This window comes from Pseudonaja textilis, chromosome Z, assembly GCF_049901715.1.
Source record: "Pseudonaja textilis isolate UNSWEBS1 chromosome Z, rPseTex1.2, whole genome shotgun sequence".
Lineage (NCBI taxonomy): Eukaryota > Metazoa > Chordata > Lepidosauria > Squamata > Elapidae > Pseudonaja > Pseudonaja textilis.
The window spans coordinates 83,320,764-83,340,473 of NC_142008.1; the positions used below are offsets into that span (position 1 = coordinate 83,320,764).

Consider the following 19,710-nt stretch of genomic DNA (forward strand, 5'->3'; position numbering starts at 1 on the left):
AATATAAACTGGTAATTTTTTTTCTTTCTGCTGAGTCCCCAAAATATTTATTTGTTTATTTATTTATTTAATTGATTTTCATCCAGACTTCATTAACTTATAGATAACTTAAGCATTGAAAGTACATAACACTTTTTTCCTCCTCCTGCTTTTCCTATAGAATCACCCTGCAGAGTTGATGTCTAAATTAGGACTAGAACTCACAACCTCTTGATTTCTAGGAAAGCGCCTTAATCACTACGCCAAACTGGCTCTCATGTTGCCTTCATTTTATCTTCAGTTCAGGGGACAAGCAAAAAAAGTCATCCTTAACAGTACTTGTGTTGAAATAATACTTCCCCTCTTATTCCAACCCTAGGACATCCTAGGGCATCCTCAAAGTGAATACAAGATTTATTAACTATGTCAGTTTTGTTATTTTAATGAGAAAACAAGGTAGGATAGAACAACTAAAATAGTGATGGTATGCTTCTTGTGATCATTAGAAGTCAAAATCACAAGAATACATCTAATTTACATATGTGCAAATTCATTGTAGAAGTCAGTGATGCTAGGAATGGTTAGTGGATCAAGAAGAGGGGACAAGCAAAGAACTTACTGGATTGATACCATCATAGTTGATGCAATGTTGAACATCCAACAACTGAAAGATTCTGCACTTGATAGCGTAGCATGGGGGGCACTTGCCTGTAAAGTCACCAAGAGTTGGACACAACTGAACAGTGGAGAATGAAATGATTTTTTCTTGTGGCTCAAAGATGAATGGATGGCATTTTATATCAGCAGTTTAGGTCCTAACTCTGACTCCAGCCCTCTATTCCATAATAGTTCCTTGATTAAATTATATGCTACCAGAAATGTGACATTTGCATTTTAACATGCAAATTATTTCCTACACATATGCCGAATTTCTCATGTTTGCTTACTTTTACTACTTCCATATTTTTTTTCCTACAAAACAAAACTATCGTTCTGTTTAAAAAGCCTAATCTATTGTGTCTTTGCCTCTTGGGAAAACTCAATCAGTAATAAACACAAGGAAGCAATGTAATAGGCAATATGTATTGCTTACTGCAGACATGGAGCTTTATGGACCACCAATCCAGCTCACTCTCCTTTTCCTGGTGGTGCAAAGAATCAATGTCTTTTTAAAATAATATTTTAAACAATAGAAATCTGTTCCTGCCTCAAAGCCAATTTTCCTTAGGGAAGCTTTGTTTCTAGTAAGAAATTAGTCCTCTTTCATTCTCCTAAACAGAGCTGGAAATATCAGAGACAGAACCATGGCCATTCCTGATGGAGAAGGCAGTTTGTGTTCCTTTGTTCTTCTACCTCCCTCTGTCATTGCTTTGACCTTCTTGAAAGGTGAAAAGGGAGCAAGCACAATCTTGGAATCTGTGGCAGACAGAAATTTTCAACACTTCTTTTGAAGAGAAAGAAGACTGACTATCGGATTTTTAAAATGTTGTTTGTGACAATTGGAAAAATACACAAATAAATTGAATGATTGCCTCAAGCATTAAAAAAATCATCAGAAAAGGAAACTATCACTCAACTCCAATGACCTGCTGAACTACTGTCCAGAATCTCACCTCCACTGCTAAGGCAGGCCTGAACACAACTAGAAAATAGACCCCACTGCCATTTTTCAGTGCCATTGTTTGAGATCCATCTCAAGCAAGAGGTCAGAATCAACATCAACAACATCAGCAATGTCCATTATTATGCCCAAAGGCTAGGAATCTTAAAGACAAATAAAACAAAAATTGGATCCCAAGAAAGTCAACGAATAAATCGATTTATAATTATGGGAGAACTTGTATTACTTGGTGGTGGTTATTTTTAGTGACTGCATAGTATTTTGTCATTATCTGGGTTATAGATGATTTGAAATTTGAGAAAAGTTATACTCATATACAAGCTATCTGTTTTTCCAGGGTGCAAATGAACCAGGTCTAATATTTCATCCACCTCAAACAAGCAACTCCTGTTATTATATAAGGACTAAAAAGACACAAATCCTCCCCCTGCCCCCAAAATATGACCCACTCACAGAAACACATTGACAACAGCAAATTCTTCTAATCACCTGGCTCAAACACCTGAGAAAACAGCTGTGTCTTCAAAGCTTTTTGAAAAACTAATAGAATTGGGATCATTTGAATCCAGGCAGAGTGCTCTTCCATATGGCAGGTGCCACCACAAAGAAGCCACAATTCCAGGACCCAATAAGATTGTTGATAGAAAAAAAATATTGCCTTTAGATCAGAGGTGGTATTCAGCAGGTTCTGACCAGTTCTGGAGAACTGGTAGTGGAAATTTTGAGTAGTTCAGAGAACCGGCAAATACCTCCTCTGACTGGAGATTATACAGTGTCCTTCCCCTGCCACGACCACCAGGCCATGTCCACAGAACTGGTAGTAAAAAATTTTCAATCCCATTATTGCTTTAGATCTGGTGGAGTGAGCAGAAACATATGAGATCTTAGAATACCTTCACTTCGATAGTGCAAAATAAAATTTTATGCTTAGCCCCCCCACAAAAAAATAAAAAATAAAATTCTGTAACTTGGGAAATGTGAGGAGAGATAATTGGCTGCTTCCCAGAGGCTTTTTGCCACCAAAATCCTGCTTCCTTGTGCCAAATTGTTGACTTGCATTTAAAATTTAATATTGTTTAATCTTTGAAGAAGGGGTGGGGGGCATGATCATACCCCCGATATTCTATAAACCCTGCTTTAACTCCAAGAGCATTAATTTTTGTTCTATAATATTGCTCCAGGTTGATGGGAAATGATCCATCAATGTTAATGAAAGTAAACCTGAAGGGAAGTATTGGATATTTAGTCAACAACTGAATATCAGGCCCTGTACTCTGTCCTTGATATTAGGAAAAGGTCAGAGAATTAGCTACTGTCTGGGTGCAGCAAACATAAATCTCAGAAATTTGACTGATCTGTAGAACATTCTTCCCAACATAAACTCTCATCTAGCCTCTATACAATACAATTTAGATTTAGAGTAGATTATCTTAGAATAATTATGGTATTAGTTTGCCTCTTTTAGTAAAAAGACACCATTTAATGGCTGTTGCAGATTTTGATTAATTTTGATTGAATTATGGCATATTTTGATACTTTGACCCTTTAGCAAATACTGAATTTGGATTTTTGGAAATTTCAACCTATTCCGTTTATAATATTGGACTATAGAGTCTTATAGGAGAGTAGGAAATAAGGAATGCACATTCTGCACATAGCAGCCTCAAGGTCTTACAATTTGCTAATTTGGCAATGTGCCATGGAGAGAAAGGCAGGTTCCATCTTAGGTATGGCATTTTCTAGAGCTGATCATACCAACATGTTTTGAAGATTTTATTCTTTGGGAAGATTTTAAATCACTCTGATATGTAACCCTGGTAATTTTATTATGGAGACTCTTTAAACATTTATTAGCTATCCCTGCATTGGTTAATTAACTATATTATATAGAGAAGATGTCAAGATAGCCATTAAAGATTAGACAGTTGCAGTACTCTTGTCTTAGGAACCAGGTTATAAAACCACACAACCCATGAAGAATCTGAGAAGGAATTGTTATACTCAAGTGACTTAATATTTGTATCTTAGTTTTGGAACATTGATGGAACATTCAATGCATATCATCTGCATTATCTAATAAGCTTTTCCATATTATTGTAAAGTAGGATCCGGTTGCGTTCCATCGTGCTGAAGCAGAATCCGTGATCGTGCATGGTTTTGCTCCATGCTCTCTCATTGGAGGGTCCGAATCGGGACCAGAATCACCTTATGAGGTAGTGAAGAAAGGGGGACCACCTGGCAGGTTGAGGAGAGCTGCATCTCCCTTCCCTGGCAAGGAAAAACCCCTCCGAAGACAAGCTGTAGTGGTAGTCCAAAATAACTATCATGAAAACAGGAGGCAGTCTGGGAAACTAAGAATGTGCTGGAGCAGAGTAGCAGTGAATGGTGTGTGGACTGAGTGACAATCTATTGAACTTTAAGGTAACCCTGATAAAATAAGCAGTAAAGAATTCTTGTAAAGAACTGGGCTAGCTGCTATTGGAATATAAGAGAAAACTGGGAAACGCAAGGAAACTATTTTTTGGAAAAAGAGAAAATTAAACAAAATGTATATAAATTGGAGAAAAACTTTTGGAAAAAAAGAACAAATAATTAGAACTGGTGATTGGTCATGATTTGGCATGAAAAAGACATTATTTAAAATGCTGGAATTGATTGTTATGAAAAGAGAATAATAGCTAATATTTGAAAAATTAGCGAACTTTATAAAAGCATAAAAATATGGGAAAAAGAGCATGGAAAGTGAAAACTGGATCAAGAGCACCACCTGTTGATGAAAGGAAATTTTTGAAGAGCCCTTCAGACTTAATGATTTAATTAATGTGTGAAGCTAAAGGGACTAAAAGGAACCTTATTATGATAAGACCCCCGAAAGTTGAAGCATTAAGAATAAACAGCAATGGTTAATTAATGGTTTATTTTTGGTTTGAAACTTTTTGAAAAAGAACAAATGGACTAAAACCAGGAAAGAAACATTTGAGGACAATGACTTTGAAAATAAAAGAAAGACGCTGGTTTAAATAAAATACAAAATAATCACATATTTGGATATAATAAGCAAAATAAAGATGAGTGAAATATATAAAGAAACAAGGTTGAAACTTCGGACAGTGAATGAAATGTGGCATAGAATCTTGGACATGTACTGAAATACAGAGCAAAGAAGAAAACTCAGAAATGGTGATGCAAATAGAAGAAGAAGGAAGAAAGGAGAGGAGTCAGGAAAAAGAGAAACCATTGAAACAGTGCAAAAGGAACAACAAACGGTACAAAACGAATAAAAAGGAAATCAAATTTAAGAGGTTAAAAATGGATGTAATAAATAAAGGGGGAAATACTTTAAAAGCTAAACAAAATGGAAGGGAATTATAGAAAGGAAACCAGGAGAGGATGGGGTCAAAATTTGATAACTGGGGAAAAAAAACCAACAGAAAATAATAGTGAAAGGAGGAATAGTGAAAGGAGGAATGATTAAGAGAAAAGGCCAAAAATTGATAGAGAATGGAAAGCAAGCTAAGAAGAGACGAACTAATATAGCAAGGAGAGTTAGAGACGATGGTTAAAAATGGGAATGATGGGATTCCACATGAAAGGTATTTTAGTAGTTAAAACATATGTATATAGATTTTGAGGAATTTGGAATTACTTTGTTAAAGAAATATGATTAAAGATATATAAAATAACAAATAGAATAAGAATAAGGATTAATAATTTAATGGAACAGGTATGAAAACAAGACTTTAAGTTAGAATTGTTAATGAAGATATATAAGTGTATATGGAAGGTACAAGAAATTAACATATAACATAGAGAAGTAAATATCATGTGGAACCCGGTAGAAAACATACACACACACACACACACACACACACACACACACACATATATATGCATGTAATAGTTATAGTTATATATATAGTTATAGTTTTATATATATAGTTATAGTTATATATATAGTTATAGTTATATATAGTTATAGTTATATATATAGTTATAGTAGGTGATAATACTTTTAATGGATTATATAATTTGTTACCTATTTGAAAAGATTATATGGTTATTTGTTTATATATTTGGCTAAATGAAAATAAGATGGGAAATATAATTTATGTAAATGTGATGAAGTTAGAGAGAAGGGTGTGCATGAAATATATGGATATATGTAACAGTGGCAAAAATAATATTGAAAGGGGATAAAACAATGGATGATATAAATTAAGATGAACTTGTGAAAATTAGTGGAATGATGTGATTTGATAAACTGTACAAATATGACAAATACAAGAATATATGATTAATGAATAGAGAATGATTAAGAATAAAAAGAACAATATAAAATAATGTATGAGAATATAAAAAGGAAAATTGGTAATAGATAATGATGTGAAATTAGGTAAGAAAGCTGTATCTGTGATTATGATCATGTTTGATTTAAAATGTTAAAAGCCTGGAACCACACTGTTCACCTAAAGATGTTTTTAAAAGAAATAAAAATAAAAAAATTATTTGCAAAAAATATATATTGTAAAATAGGCCTACAATTCCATTTTCATATTAAAAATGAGACCACAGGCTGAAGGAAGGTAAGCTAATATAAGGCAATGTAAGGTCAACATAGATAACATAATGGAGGAGGAAAAATGAGTTGGGGAGTTATTTTTATCAGAATATTTTTAAGGAAATGATATAATTAATTTAAGTTAATATAATTGAGACCTTGACAAAGACATGATTCAAACTTATTGTTTGAATCTTCTAGTAAAACACCAAGCCTTGATTAATGTTACCAGTAATAAACAATCCAAGTCAGTTTTTTATGTGGAAAAATTACATCATATTTAATTTTTAACATTAAATTCATGATATACTGTATATGGTCAAATCAAGCATTCTTTTTTATTTTGTAGAATAGTATCTGTGCCTTCCTTTTGTAATTAATGTACAGAGTGAACTTTACTTGAGAACCTAGCACATGGGGAAATTTGATCCTTTCCTTCCCTTTACAATCTTAGCCAAACTATGCCTCCTGTGTGGCAACTAAGCTTAGGAAACTGCAAGGGAGGGGTGTCCTATGGTTAATTGTCACTTGGGCAGAGGGGGATTTTCATCAAGACTGCAGGCAGAAAGGGAGAGGTCAGGCCTCCGCATGCACTTCTAGTCTTACTAAAAATCATTTTTCCCCATGCTTGGTTTTGTTCTCTTTTTTAAACTGATGGTTGCTAACTGAAGCATAAAAGTGTTTGGCCCTAGACTTTACTGGGTCAGCCTGTGAGGAATAGAACTCCTGTTCAAACAGATTCCACTATTTTGCAGCATAAAATTTGCAGATATTTAAAGAAAAATTTGAACAGAAGCAACTGTAATTGCAGTTGCTAGGCAAAGACCACCTTGACTACAATAACAGCTGATGGATCCTCCTTCATACCAAAAACATTTGTCCTATGATTGTATATTAGATAATCACAGACATTTGCTGTAAATAGATGGCTTTCTTTGCTACAGAGTGAAATAACAGAAATGCATTTATAAGGTTACATGATGAGGTTATTTTACACCATTTTCATATGGTTTATTCTTTTGCAACATGTTTTGCTATCTTTGTGAATTTATTTAGAACTAGGGTGTCAAACTCGATTTTATTGAGGGATGCATCAGGGTTGTGTTTGATCTTGGAGGGGGTTTGGTGGGGCCACAGCCAGGTTGACATCTCTTGTGTTGGGTGCACCTGTGGTGGCCAAGTGCTAAGGCAGGACATCCCTCAGAACCTCTCCCCCTCTCATTATAATCTCCTTCCTCCCTTCTTTCCTTTTTCTCTTTTTCTTCCCTCTCATTCTGCTTTCTTCTTCCTTCCCCTTTCCTTCTTTTTCCTTCCTTGCTCTCTTCCCATCTTCTCTTCTTTTTGTCTTTCCTCTTTCCCTTTTCCTCTCCCTTCTTGGATGCTCAAATGCAAAAAGGCAAACATGTTTCCATTTGTTTTACTTTTAGTTTGTTTTGTTAGTCCTCTGCCAGCAAAAAGCGAAGGACCAGCCTGTGGTGCCTCTGCCAGCGAAAACAGAACCCACGAGGGCTACGTGCAGCCCTCTCAAGCTCCATTTCTGCTGGCAGAGGCACCACAGACTGGTCCTTCGCTGTTTCCAGGGCAGTCCTGCTGGCCAGATCTAAGCACCCCAAAGACAAGATCCAGCCCGCAGGCCCCGAGTTTGACACCCCTGATTTAGAACAAAGGCTAGATTTCACCAGATATTTACATATCACAAACATATCTATAAGTGCATGGGGTTGGCCTGCTGAAGAGGTTGGTTCAGAATACTGGGAGAAAATTAAATTACGTTGCTCAGATTCTTCCAATTTTGCTTTTAAGCACCATAACAACACTGGGTTCATGTGGACAACTTTTCCAACTGTATTTAAATATGGTTATAGGCTGAGCCAGTCTTTGTCAATCCGGTTTTCTGGTTGCAGATGGTTTAGAGTTGAATAAAAAGTTCAGATTTGGGGACACTTATAATACTAGGATGTCTTACCAGCAACAGCTCTTCTAGCTCAGATGGATACAGAACAATAGCATATATTTTAAGCAGTAGCTTTTCTGGGCCTGGGCAGCTCCTGTTCCTTCTGTTGTCCTAATCTCTGTATCTCTTCAGTTCACTAGTGCTAGTGTCAGCCTTCCCAGGTAAACCTGACACAACTGTATTAACTAATTCTACTTTATTGTAAGATTAACAGAAACTTTAATGTCTGAAGGGACAAACTTTTAACTGCTTGATCCATTAGAGTAGAAATCCTCTAGCATCACTTCCTCTTGTTCTCAAACATTCCATTAGACAAAGGAAAACCTTGGGTCCTTTTTTGCTTTTTGGCCTAGCAGTCTGCTCCACAAAGTGCATCTCACCATTGTGGGAGCTCTAGGGTTTTTTTTTAAGAGTTCTTGGAGAAAACAAGCCCTGGAAGGGCTGCTTAAGGTTCTGTACCTCTGATCTAATAAAATCAACTCTGTACATGTATTACTGGAGCTTCTTTGGCATCTCATATAAGCACCCAATTAGAATTACATGGTGCTACTATACATCCAAAGGATCTATAGTCGGCTAGAGTAAGGCTGCAATCTTTGGTAAAGTTTTTTTGGGAGTAATTCTGTGTCCAGTACATCTGTCCTTAGATCAGGATGAGATAACGAAAACAACTATCAGTAGAAGTAACATATAGATTGTATTCACAATGTTTGCCCTTAGCAGGGATGAGGCAAAATAAAGTTTTAGAAAACCATGACCTTATTGTACTTTCCTGAAAATAGCATCTTTCTGTGTAAATAGGGTATGTGGTATTTCTTTTAGAAAGCAAGCAAGGAAGAATATCTTCAAAATAAAAGTGGCAAGATGTTTCTTTAACTTAATTAACCAATAGGTAATTTGACTCTTAATTCTCATATTGAAAAGATAAGTTGCTCCAGTCCAGAATTCATTTTATTAAAATTCCAATTGATACTAATTTAGATAAATGTAAGCTATTTTGGATATGATGCAGAGATTGGAGACTTCAGATTTTTATCAATTCAAGAAGAAAATCATACACACAAATTTTTACAAAACGGAAAACCCTGGTAGTGTTATTTTGAGACTTATATCTGTGGCAGATCACTAAAATGCAGTAGTTGATTAAAAAATGGCAGCAATGCAATTGTGGTTTCATTTTAATGAAATGTTTATGACAAAAATTTGTATTGTAAATCTGTCCATTATCTATCTATCTATCTATCTATCTATCTATCTATCTATCTATCTATCCATCCATCCATCCATCCATCCATCCAAAGAATTTTTTTTCCAAACCCTATTTAGAAATAGAAAAACACACAATGGAAAAGTTGAAGAAATGTGTAAAAATGTAACAACTTGAAAAATTTATTAATATACTATCAAAGAAAAATACAAACTTTCCAAAAATATCTTAAATAAGTATTATTTCAAAATGTAAAAAGACATGTAAGAATACATATATAATGTAGCCTATTACAAAGTAGCATGTATTTAAAAATATTCAAGATGTTTGTTCTGCTGAAAATGGAAGGTTAAAAGTGTATGTCTTTGGCAGAAAGCCCTATCAAACTCATGTTTTCACAAAAATTAGTTCTTAATCCTAGCAACTAGGCAGTCACGTGCAGTATGGAAAGGAAGGTTCCCATTCTATACTCATGTAACTGTTGTTATATAATCAACCAGTTCAGAATGTGGTATTTTTCAGAAGCCATACACTGAAAAAATATAGTCTGTCTCACACGAAAAAAAAATCATCCCAACACAAAAGATTTATTGGGACTAAGAAGTTTTCTCTATGCTGGAAGTTTTTGATATGGCAGAGATTCAAATATTTGATTTCCCACAACTGAAATAATATAATCCCAAGCCAACTGAACTGAATGACTTTACAGCTGTCCTGGGTGCACCAATTTTCAAGGAACTTGTTTCCATGAAAATATGTGTAGTAATAATAACTTCACCGTAAGAGAAGTAGTTCACACTGCTCTCTTGTATAAAAGTGCACAGTAATTTTGTTATTAATTACCAAACTATGTCAGTAATTCAGTTTTTAATCTAAGACCTGTGATTTATCAATGGTAAATGAATTCAGACAATGTTTATAAGCCACTGGGATTCAATATATGCTATCATTAAACTTGATGGCTGGCCGAGGACTAGTGAACAGCACTTTAGTAGATTGTCAAACAACTGGCAGATATACTTTAGCATTTACTACAAGCTTTATATTAGTTATCATTGTCAAAAACAGTCAGGTTTTTTTTTTACACTGATAAAGGGACTTCATAAAATCTCCCTTTCTGTTTCTTTTACACCACAGTGCCATAAACAATGGCTCAAAAACTAAAGAAAATGTGACCAGCAAGCAATGTACTATTTTTATATATTTAGTTTCAATCGCTGAAATCTTTCTAAATCATTCCTTCCAGAGAGCCTCCATTATCAAAATTCTTTTGCATGCTTGCAATGGGCAGAAACAGCAGAAAACTGTACCATGTTTTTCAAACAGCAGGTTTCCAAAACCTTTTCTGCTCCTAGGCCTTCCAGATGATTGGTGCAGATTTTGTTTTAAAATTAGAAAAATGAAGAGGCTCTCTGAACTGTCTTGCTAGGTCAGGGCAATCAGCCTTATACTTCAGTGCCTTCCCGAGCATAAATGAGGCTGTTGACTGTGAAGTTGTACAAATGATTATACTGTCCTGACTGGCCTCCACTGCTAGGATGGAAATGGCTATAGTAGGTGCCAGCCGGACCTGAGACTCGTTGCAACTGCTCTGTCAAAGGAGGATCCTGGTTGAAACTGCTGCCCCTAATTGGGCCAGCAGGGTGGCTTCGATGCTGCAGTTCAGGAAGACGAGGCCCACTGCTGAGGGAGTTCATGCCGCTGAAAAAGGTGCTGAGGCAGCTTGAGGTCGGTGGGGCAACCACTGGTGGAGAGTTGCTGCTCTTTGCGGTTTCCCTCAGAGAGGCGGTTGGCTCCAGAACTGAGGAAGGACTGTCACTACAGGCCTTTCCAGGATCTAAAGCAATGGGGATCCCTTCCTGAGTCTTCAGAGTCCCCAAGGTTGAAACACCAGGGGCCACTCCAGAGGCATTGGGATCAGAACGTCTCTTGCGCTTGCGACGGAAATTCCCATTGTCGAACATTTTCTCACAGTTTGGGTCTAAGGTCCAGTAATTTCCCTTTCCTGAAGAATAAGAGTAAAAGTTTGAAAAGAAGAATCCATTCCAGACCCCATAAGTGGAATCCCATTCTCCCCAGCTTTAAAGATCAGTGCCACTTTTGTATGACTGGTTCAAAATACTGACCCCCCCCAAAGGGGAGAAACTATATAAAAAAGGAAAGTAATCCCAAACTCTAAAACTAGAAAAAGAGACCAATTCAGTCTATTTACTAAGCAGAATCTCTAAAATAATATTAAACCTTAAAAACAGATGCTTTGTATAGCAAGATAGAAAGTGGGGAAAATATACAAAATGATCATTACAACTCAAACCCCATTACATTGGGTGCAATTTTTAAAAGTGAAAAAGTAAATGTATATCTTTTACAATTGGCTCCAGACTGTATACCTACAATATATATAGCTACAGCCTCTCCTATATAAATATCGGTTAAAAGCAGAAGGAATTATTTTTAAAACAAATTTCACTGTGGCTGCTCTAAAGATTGACAAAGTATAGAAGATGCTTTCTTTAATGAACAATAGCTGGTTCATTTGCTACTCTGCATACTGGTTCCCAAGAGATTAAAGACTATAGAAATCATTACACAGCCTCTATGGCCAACCCCAAATGATTTCATTATATTACCTCCAGATATGGACTTCTGGCCTCTTTATATGGGAAGATTCATGAGTTGGTGGCAATGCATAACTGTGCATTGTAAAGTTCAGAGCTGTGGGTATTCTTGGTGAATGCAAGGGAATTCAACCTAGAACATGAGTGAAGTTCCCAAGGCATGCACACATCCCTGCAGGAGTCGATCAGTTACCATCCAAGTTATTTTGTGCAAGAATCTTCACTGTGCTGTTGCCCACTATGCAACTAAAAAGGTTAGGGTGGGAAGTGCAGCTGGCTGGTTATTAGGATTTTTAGCCCAGAACAGGTGGAACATAACTAAACTAAGGAAAGAATAAACTTGTATGTGTTGAAAAACATGAAATGTGAAGAATAGGTTGCTAAAGGTTTCATAAGAGAAAAGTGTCACATAACTTGTATGTGAAATAATCCTTGGGAAATTTCCATGTATAATCAAAATGTACAATTATTATCATGATGTACATGTACTAATTTAAGCCACAGATTTATTTATTGTGGGTTACACTCCTTGTTGAGTGTCTCTGAGTATCAAATGCTAAACTTAGGATAAACAGGGATATATGTCTGACCTGGAAATTGAATGGAATAGAGGCTGATGTAAAGGTATCTGTGTGTGTGTGTGTGTTTTATTTCCTATATTATACATTCTGTACCTAGTTACAAAAGAGAGTTTCAGGAAGAACAGGTAGAGGGTGGCTAGCATTTAATTTCAGGACACGATGTTACTTAGGATATGTGAAATCCTATCAGTTAGGGCACACCATTCATTAAACGTGATCTGAATATTTTATCCGTTCACCATCAAATGTATATTTCTCCTAGAATCATATCCAATTCGACAGGGATTTCTTTTATATTAAATAATTACAATGAAACGTTTACCATATAACGAGTACTATAATGTGAGTCACAGCAGTTGTTTTCTCAATACTATATTTAATTTTGGAGGAAAGGGCTAAATAATTTTATGCTTATAATACTGATCAATTATAATTACCTTCCTTCTGTTTTCAATACTATGGGCTACAAATATTCAAATCCCAATCTTTAATTACATTATATAAGGATCACTATATTGAAATAATACAATTATCAAATTTTATAATAGTACAATAAAAAGGCTGGGGTGGGGAGAAAATGCTTCACAAACTAAGCACACCTCAATATTTAGCTATAAATTAATCCAAATTATAGCCAAAATAATTAATCATATCTGTGTTCATATTGTTCAACAATTCTTCACATGTGTATATATGTACACATCCACATATCCTCATGGTCATTTTTTATTGCACACCATGAATGCAACACTGCTTTCAGAGGTGTTTTCTTTTTTTTGGCCAAAAGTTTGCTGCATATGGAGAAACTCTTTTAAACCCACCTGAAACATAAAACCTTTTGTGCATAAATAGACTTGACATTCTCCCTAATTGATTACTTTAATGCAGATTAAGGAAACCAAATTAATTAGTGCATTTGCCTTGGGATCCTGGAATTCATCTATTGTAACCTCTGGTTGCAGCATATAATTTCTGTACTCAAATGCTGCCCCTGAAGTTTTGCAAGATCAAGAATAAGCAAGCCATGGTTAGAGGGTTACAAATGACACCAAAACCTGTCTTGTTGCTCTCAAACATCCATGGCGTTCATACCCCGGGTCGGGGTGGGTGGGTGGGGTGGAACCAATAAGGCGTGCTTCTGGTTTCAAGAAAACTAACCTTATATGACTTGCCTCCTGCCATGCATGCCCATAAGAATGGGGGGGGGGGCATGAAAAAAGTTCTGCTGTGGTGCAATTACATCTTCCTCTCACCCTCCAACCCATCTAAGCTAAGAGGGAGAAGTGTAGTCTGCGAAGCAATTAAAAAATCTGCCTGCCCCATGACAACAGCAGCTTTGCCCTCAATATGCAAAGTGTTGAAGAAGAAGTAATCAATTGCTTAACTCTTCCCTCATTTCCCACTTTTCTTCTGGTTAAACCTGAGGTTTACCGATCCTGTAGAGAATTATTTGGAGAAGACAAAAATTCAATGCCAACATTAAACAACAGCATCTTTAACATTCTCACATGTGGAAGTTTATATGTTTTTGTTGTTTAGTTTGTGGTCTGACAGGAAAAACTACATTGCCAAAACCCCTTTGCATTACAAATGCTTGTGCTCAGCTTTCTCTCATGTTTTAACAAAGGCCTGACATTTACAGAAGGGTCCAAGTAATCTGAGCCTGACATATAAAAGGTTTCATTATTTCTATCAGTAGCCACTGGATTTTGTTGAACTGATTGTTAATTATGAGTTATTTGTTTTTATGTGTGGCATTTTATGAGAAGATTAAACAACAGTATCATTAATGTGTTTCTTACTCCTTTCCTTTTCTTGTGGATACAAAATTCAAAAAGCAAAAAAAAAGAAAGAAAAAGAAGAGTCATATCACTTACAATAGACAACACCCCTAAACATCTATATATTAAGATGAAGCTGGGAGCAAGATATGTCTGCATTGATTTTGAAAACAAATCCCAATAATAAATTTAGTATTAATTCAGATAATAGCTTTGATTATGCAAGAACTCAAATAAATTCAGTGTAATGCTGTGGAATTAGCAAATTCTCCTTTGTTTCTAACTTCTCTTTCCAATTACCACCTAATCAAAAGGTCCACTTTGTGGCCGGAAACTAAATTTATCAATAAATTTTAAAGCATCTGCTACTTAGGGAGAGAAACATAACATCCCTCAAAGAAACACGGCAAATATGCTTTGTTTTTCAAAACTAAATGTAATATTTTAACAATTACTGAATCCCTCTGGAAATGCAAGACACTTAATAAGTCTATTTTCTCACAAAACTGCCTCATTTTCACACACACACACAACACACACACCAGAACATACGGGTTATAGAATTTATCTGCATAATATTTCAACGTATAATGCTTATTAATCTATCTGGATGAGTTATAACAAACACATACATCGTTTCAGAAACGGGAAAAACTTTTTTTTTTAATCATAGAAGACAATATTAAAATTGGGGTTCCACTCTTAGGTTTTGGAGATATCATAAATGGATGGAAGTTCTGAGTTCTTTAGCTCCCCTCTTCTTGTGAGCTATGGAATGTAGAGGTTGAATTTTGGCTTAGTATATGGCATGAGTCTTTTCCCACTGAAATAGTCATTTCTTTTTAAAACACTCATAATATGATTATGATGATTTATTAGCTTACTATTAACAAAACAATTAAAAGAATACAACAGAGGGCCAAAGAACACTAACTATCTCTCTGACCCATAACAAAAGGGATATTTCTGTTTTATTTTTGATAAAAAGGAGCACACAGATAGTTAACTCTCTTCCCATTTTTTAAGTTTCCAATTACCTGTCAGCCTGGTACATTTCTCCTAGTTTTGTTCCAACACACATGCACGCGCACGCACACACACACACACACACACACACAGGTAATTTCTACATTTGATACAGAAATCACTCAGAAGTGCAGTTGTTCTGATCACATATAATTTGGCTTTGGGACTATGAAGTGGAATGTACATAGCAGCTCTTTCCAGACATGTATCACAAGGGAATATTGGTCATGGAAAGCAACATCTTTCAAAGAAACTTACATACCACTGCTGAATTTCTGAAGAAGCTCCAATAAGCTTCAGAAGATCCTCAGAAAAATCCAAGGATTCAGGGCTAAATAAGAAAGCAATTGCACAAGTATTTTTTGTAAATAAGAATAATGGAATATATGGACAAGAACAAAAGATGAAAACTTTCTCCCTATTCTCCATTGTAATTGACTCTACAAATTCCCATCTAAATACAAGAATAGTGTCATATCTAATTTAGCCCAAACTGATTCTCACTAATAATTTAAAAGCAACAGGTTAGTGTGTAGAAGCCTGGGGCTGAGGATGAGAGAGTGATTATACAACATAAGATAGTTGTGAGAACAAAGTGGCTCTTTGAGATTCATCTTCTGTGGATACAGTGAAGGAAAGCTGAATAGCCATTTTTAAAAATCAACAGGCAAAGGTAGGCACCTATGTACCAGAACTAAAGAAGCTTCTTGGATGAGAAGCAAAACATTTTCAAATAAAAAAAAAACAAGAAATCCAGTTGTCTTTTGGGACAAGCTATGGGATTTTTTAAAGGAACATCAATTGAAAAACCTAGGGGAGGAATCCACTTTGATGCTGTTGTGCACAAATAGTTTGTATGTTAAGAAGCTTCCTACTTTATATCTAATGGCAAGCTTCTTATTTTACAGTAAAGGGACAATCACAGAATGAATGTGGCATGTTGATTATCTAGGACACAATCTTTACCCCACTAATCTTCCCTAAAAACTTGTGTTGTGGGTAATACTGCATTATATATTAACAGATAGTATAGACTGTTTTTTTTAATCAATCCCAATTAACAATTAATTCCTGCATATCTATGTGCCAATTAATTTTTAAATTAAATTCACTGTGAATCTAAAAATTTAAAACTGAAAACAGGCAAAAAGTATAAGTAACCTCTTACATTCCCATACGGATCGAGATGCAAAGACAGTTCATAGCAGGCATTTCAGTACTTAGAAAGAAAATGTCCAAGTTTGCATTTGATTCTACATTCTTATATCCAAGTCTACACATCTAGTGTTATTTTGCAAAGTGACTTTCCAAACATATCCAGTGTGTGTGAATGGGAGAATTAATTCATTTTTTTCAGTAATATGCAAAAGAATGAGAGTGATTTTAAATATCTGGAATCAGTTCATTTGAACTTAAAAAAGTCCCCTTCCAAGACTGAAGTGACCTCAATTTCGGCAAATTAGAACTTAGCTCTAAGGCAATTATAATAGGAGTGCTGAATACATACCACACACAAATCTTGATCTCCTTTGCTAATCCAGAATAACGCTGGATCACTGCAGCAGGTTGGAAGTCTTACTAAATGGCTCTATGTTGCAATTTGGCAATCTCATACAAAATATGCTAGGGTACTTAGGAATGTTTTAAGAGTGATGCTGCGCCATTATTTAGCATGGGTCACCTGAGCAGCTGGCTTCTTGTTTTAAAAATCTTGTGCACATCTATTCGGAAACGATACCCACTGAGTTCAATTGATTTTATAGCAGAACTTACCTCGGAAGAAAAGTGATTTGATGTTCCTAAACTAATTTAAGTGGGAAAAACACCTGCTTGACCTAAGGGGGCTGGGCTGGTGAAAAACAGATAGCAGCGTAACCTGAGCTGGAAGCTGATAAGCTTGAACGATATTTAATTATCGCTACCTGCATCCAAGTTCGTCTGTCTAGCATTGGGAGCGGCTGCAGCGGCTCAGATACTGCTGGGAGCGGAGGACCAGCCCAGATGGCATCGCGGCGGCTAAGAAGAATGCGCAATAATTCCGCATCCCCTTCGGGGATCAGGAATCTGGCTATGCCGCCGTCTGCACGCACGCACTCTACCCCGGCCCAAGAGAAAGGAGACACGCACCAGGATCGTCCTCGTCCCGCGGAACTTTGCGGAAGCAGTCGTTGAGGCTGAGATTGTGGCGGATGGAGTTCTGCCAGCCGGCCTTGCTGCGCTTGTAGAAGGGGAAGTTCTCGGCCACGTACTGGTAGATGTGGCTGAGCGTCAGTTTGCGCTCCGGAGCGCTCTGGATGGCCATGGCGATGAGTGCCGAGTAAGAATACGGCGGTCGCACCAGGCGTAGCAGTTCCTCTTGGCTAGCTAGGCTAAGCCAGCCTAGCTCGGTTGTTGAGCCTGAGCCAGAGGCAGGCCCTGGTGAAGCCAAGATCTGCGGGCCCCCGACGGCCCTTGGAGGGCAGCCGTAGGGCAAAAAGGACGCGCCCGAGCTCCCAGTAGTGCCGCCGCCGCCGCCGGTACTTTGCACGTAGGGCCCAGCGCTACTGACGCCCCACAGGTACCCGGCAGCTCCCGGCGGTGCCCCATAGTCGCCAAGCGCGTAGGTCGCGGCGGAAGACCTCTGCCCCGAGGGGCCCGCAGTGGCGGTGGCTGTCTGCGGGTAGACGCTAAAGGCTTCGCTGCAGTAGACGGCCATGGCAGTCTCCTCGCGGCCGCTGCGAGACCACGGAGCCAAAGGGCTACCGGCAGCCGTCGGGGACGAACGAGAAGCGGACTGCGCTGCTGGGGGAGGATCGCTGGCGCTCATCGCCCACTCGGCGAGGAATCTGAGGAATAGAAAGGTGCGCTCAGGTGTCCAATCCCCGCCCAGAATTTTGCTTTCCCGGGGAGCCTTCTCCCGCCCTCTTCCCCCTTCTTAAGCTGAGCAGCACTGCCCAGCTTCCCTGCCTTGGCTCTCGGCTGGCTCAGCCTAGGAGGGGGAAGAGGAGTGGCTCTTCAAATAGCCGATCAGGGGTCGACTGCAAGATTTGGCAACGTCCGACCGAAGTATACCCCCGAGGCGCCGTCGTCCGCCCCTCCTTTTTGTCTCATTGCCTGGAAGTTGAAGAGACCAAGGCCAAAGAAGCGCACGCAAGATACAACTCCGCCCTTTCTTTCTGTGGGTTTACTTTCTGAAGTGGGGATTGGGAGAATCCCACCTCAGAGACACCTTTGAAATGTTAGGCTGTATGTTTCATCGACAGAGCCTTGATTGAGTTAAAAAGGACTTCCAAGACATAGCAAGATTGCACCATTAACGACAGTTGTCTGCTGATAAATTGCAAAACTTCTGGAGGAGAGAAAAAAAAGCACTTTTTACTTATTATTTATTTAGGAGAAAAAAATCTGGTCTTTCTTGCTTAAACCGATGAAGGGGTGAATCAAGAGGCACTGGTGAGCTATTCAGTTTTGTGCTGGAGTGATTGAAAAGTATATCTTTCAGAAGAATGGGCTCAGAACATAATGTGAAACGAGAATTATTTTGGCAAAAGATAAAGCAAACTCATCTTTCTCTCCCTGTTATTCTTCATCTTGTTTCAAAAGAGCTATTTCCCCCCTTTTAAAAAAAAATGAGAAAGTTCAAAATCAACTACAAGTTTTTGAGAGGGATTTTACAGTTTGAAGTTCATGCTGTGATTGAAAATAATTATTTTAACAACTAGAACTACTATTACATCATTGTACATACTACTTACTTGTTGTCCCTGATTGCCAAGATTCAGCCTTCAGTAATGAACCTCCTTCAAAGTCTTGCCGCTAACATGAAATAAATTACATATAATGCTGATATCTGGACACATGTATACAAAAGGAACCAACTCTGATGTCTACAGTAACATTTCTTCTAAGGTAATAAAATATTCCACTTTTCACTAAACAGAAAACAATACAATGAAATCTTGTAATGACCAAACATACAAAAATATAATTTATATCATATTTCCTTGACTGAATCATTAGAATACACATATGCATCTATGTTCAATTGGTTCTCCTTATCTTCAGTTACTCTGGGTGATAAATTATAATCAAAAGATGTGCTGAATATTTTTTAAAAAACTTGATTGTATTGTGCTGAATCAAACAAAAATGTTTATGTTAGATTAATTTAGAATGAAAGCAATCTTACTTGTTGAATGTTTAAGAACCATTAAGGACATAGTCATTCTGGAATCTCTCTTAAAGTGTTTACTGTATAAAAAATATCTTAGTTTCAGCATTTCAGTTTCATATTGTTGCTTTTACTGTACAGATTAGCATTGCTACTGTATATTATTAGAAGCCTTTTCATACCTCATTACTTGTCAATAAATTGTAGTGGAACTTATTTACAAGAAGTGATAACA

The 19,710-nt window shown here is 37.1% G+C and overlaps 1 protein-coding gene across 1 annotated transcript; it reads right to left on the bottom strand.

Moving 5' to 3' along the window:
- Positions 1 to 9,485: 9,485 nt before the first annotated feature.
- On the bottom strand, positions 9,486 to 18,374 carry FOXI3 (forkhead box I3). Its single transcript, XM_026717326.2, has 2 exons — positions 17,453 to 18,374; positions 9,486 to 11,324 (listed from the first exon to the last, which is right to left on the bottom strand). Exons 1-2 carry the CDS (start codon positions 18,129 to 18,131, stop codon positions 10,765 to 10,767), a joined length of 1,239 nt encoding a protein of 412 aa, XP_026573111.2. The 5' UTR covers positions 18,132 to 18,374; the 3' UTR covers positions 9,486 to 10,764.
- Between the last annotated feature and the right edge of the window lie 1,336 nt (positions 18,375 to 19,710).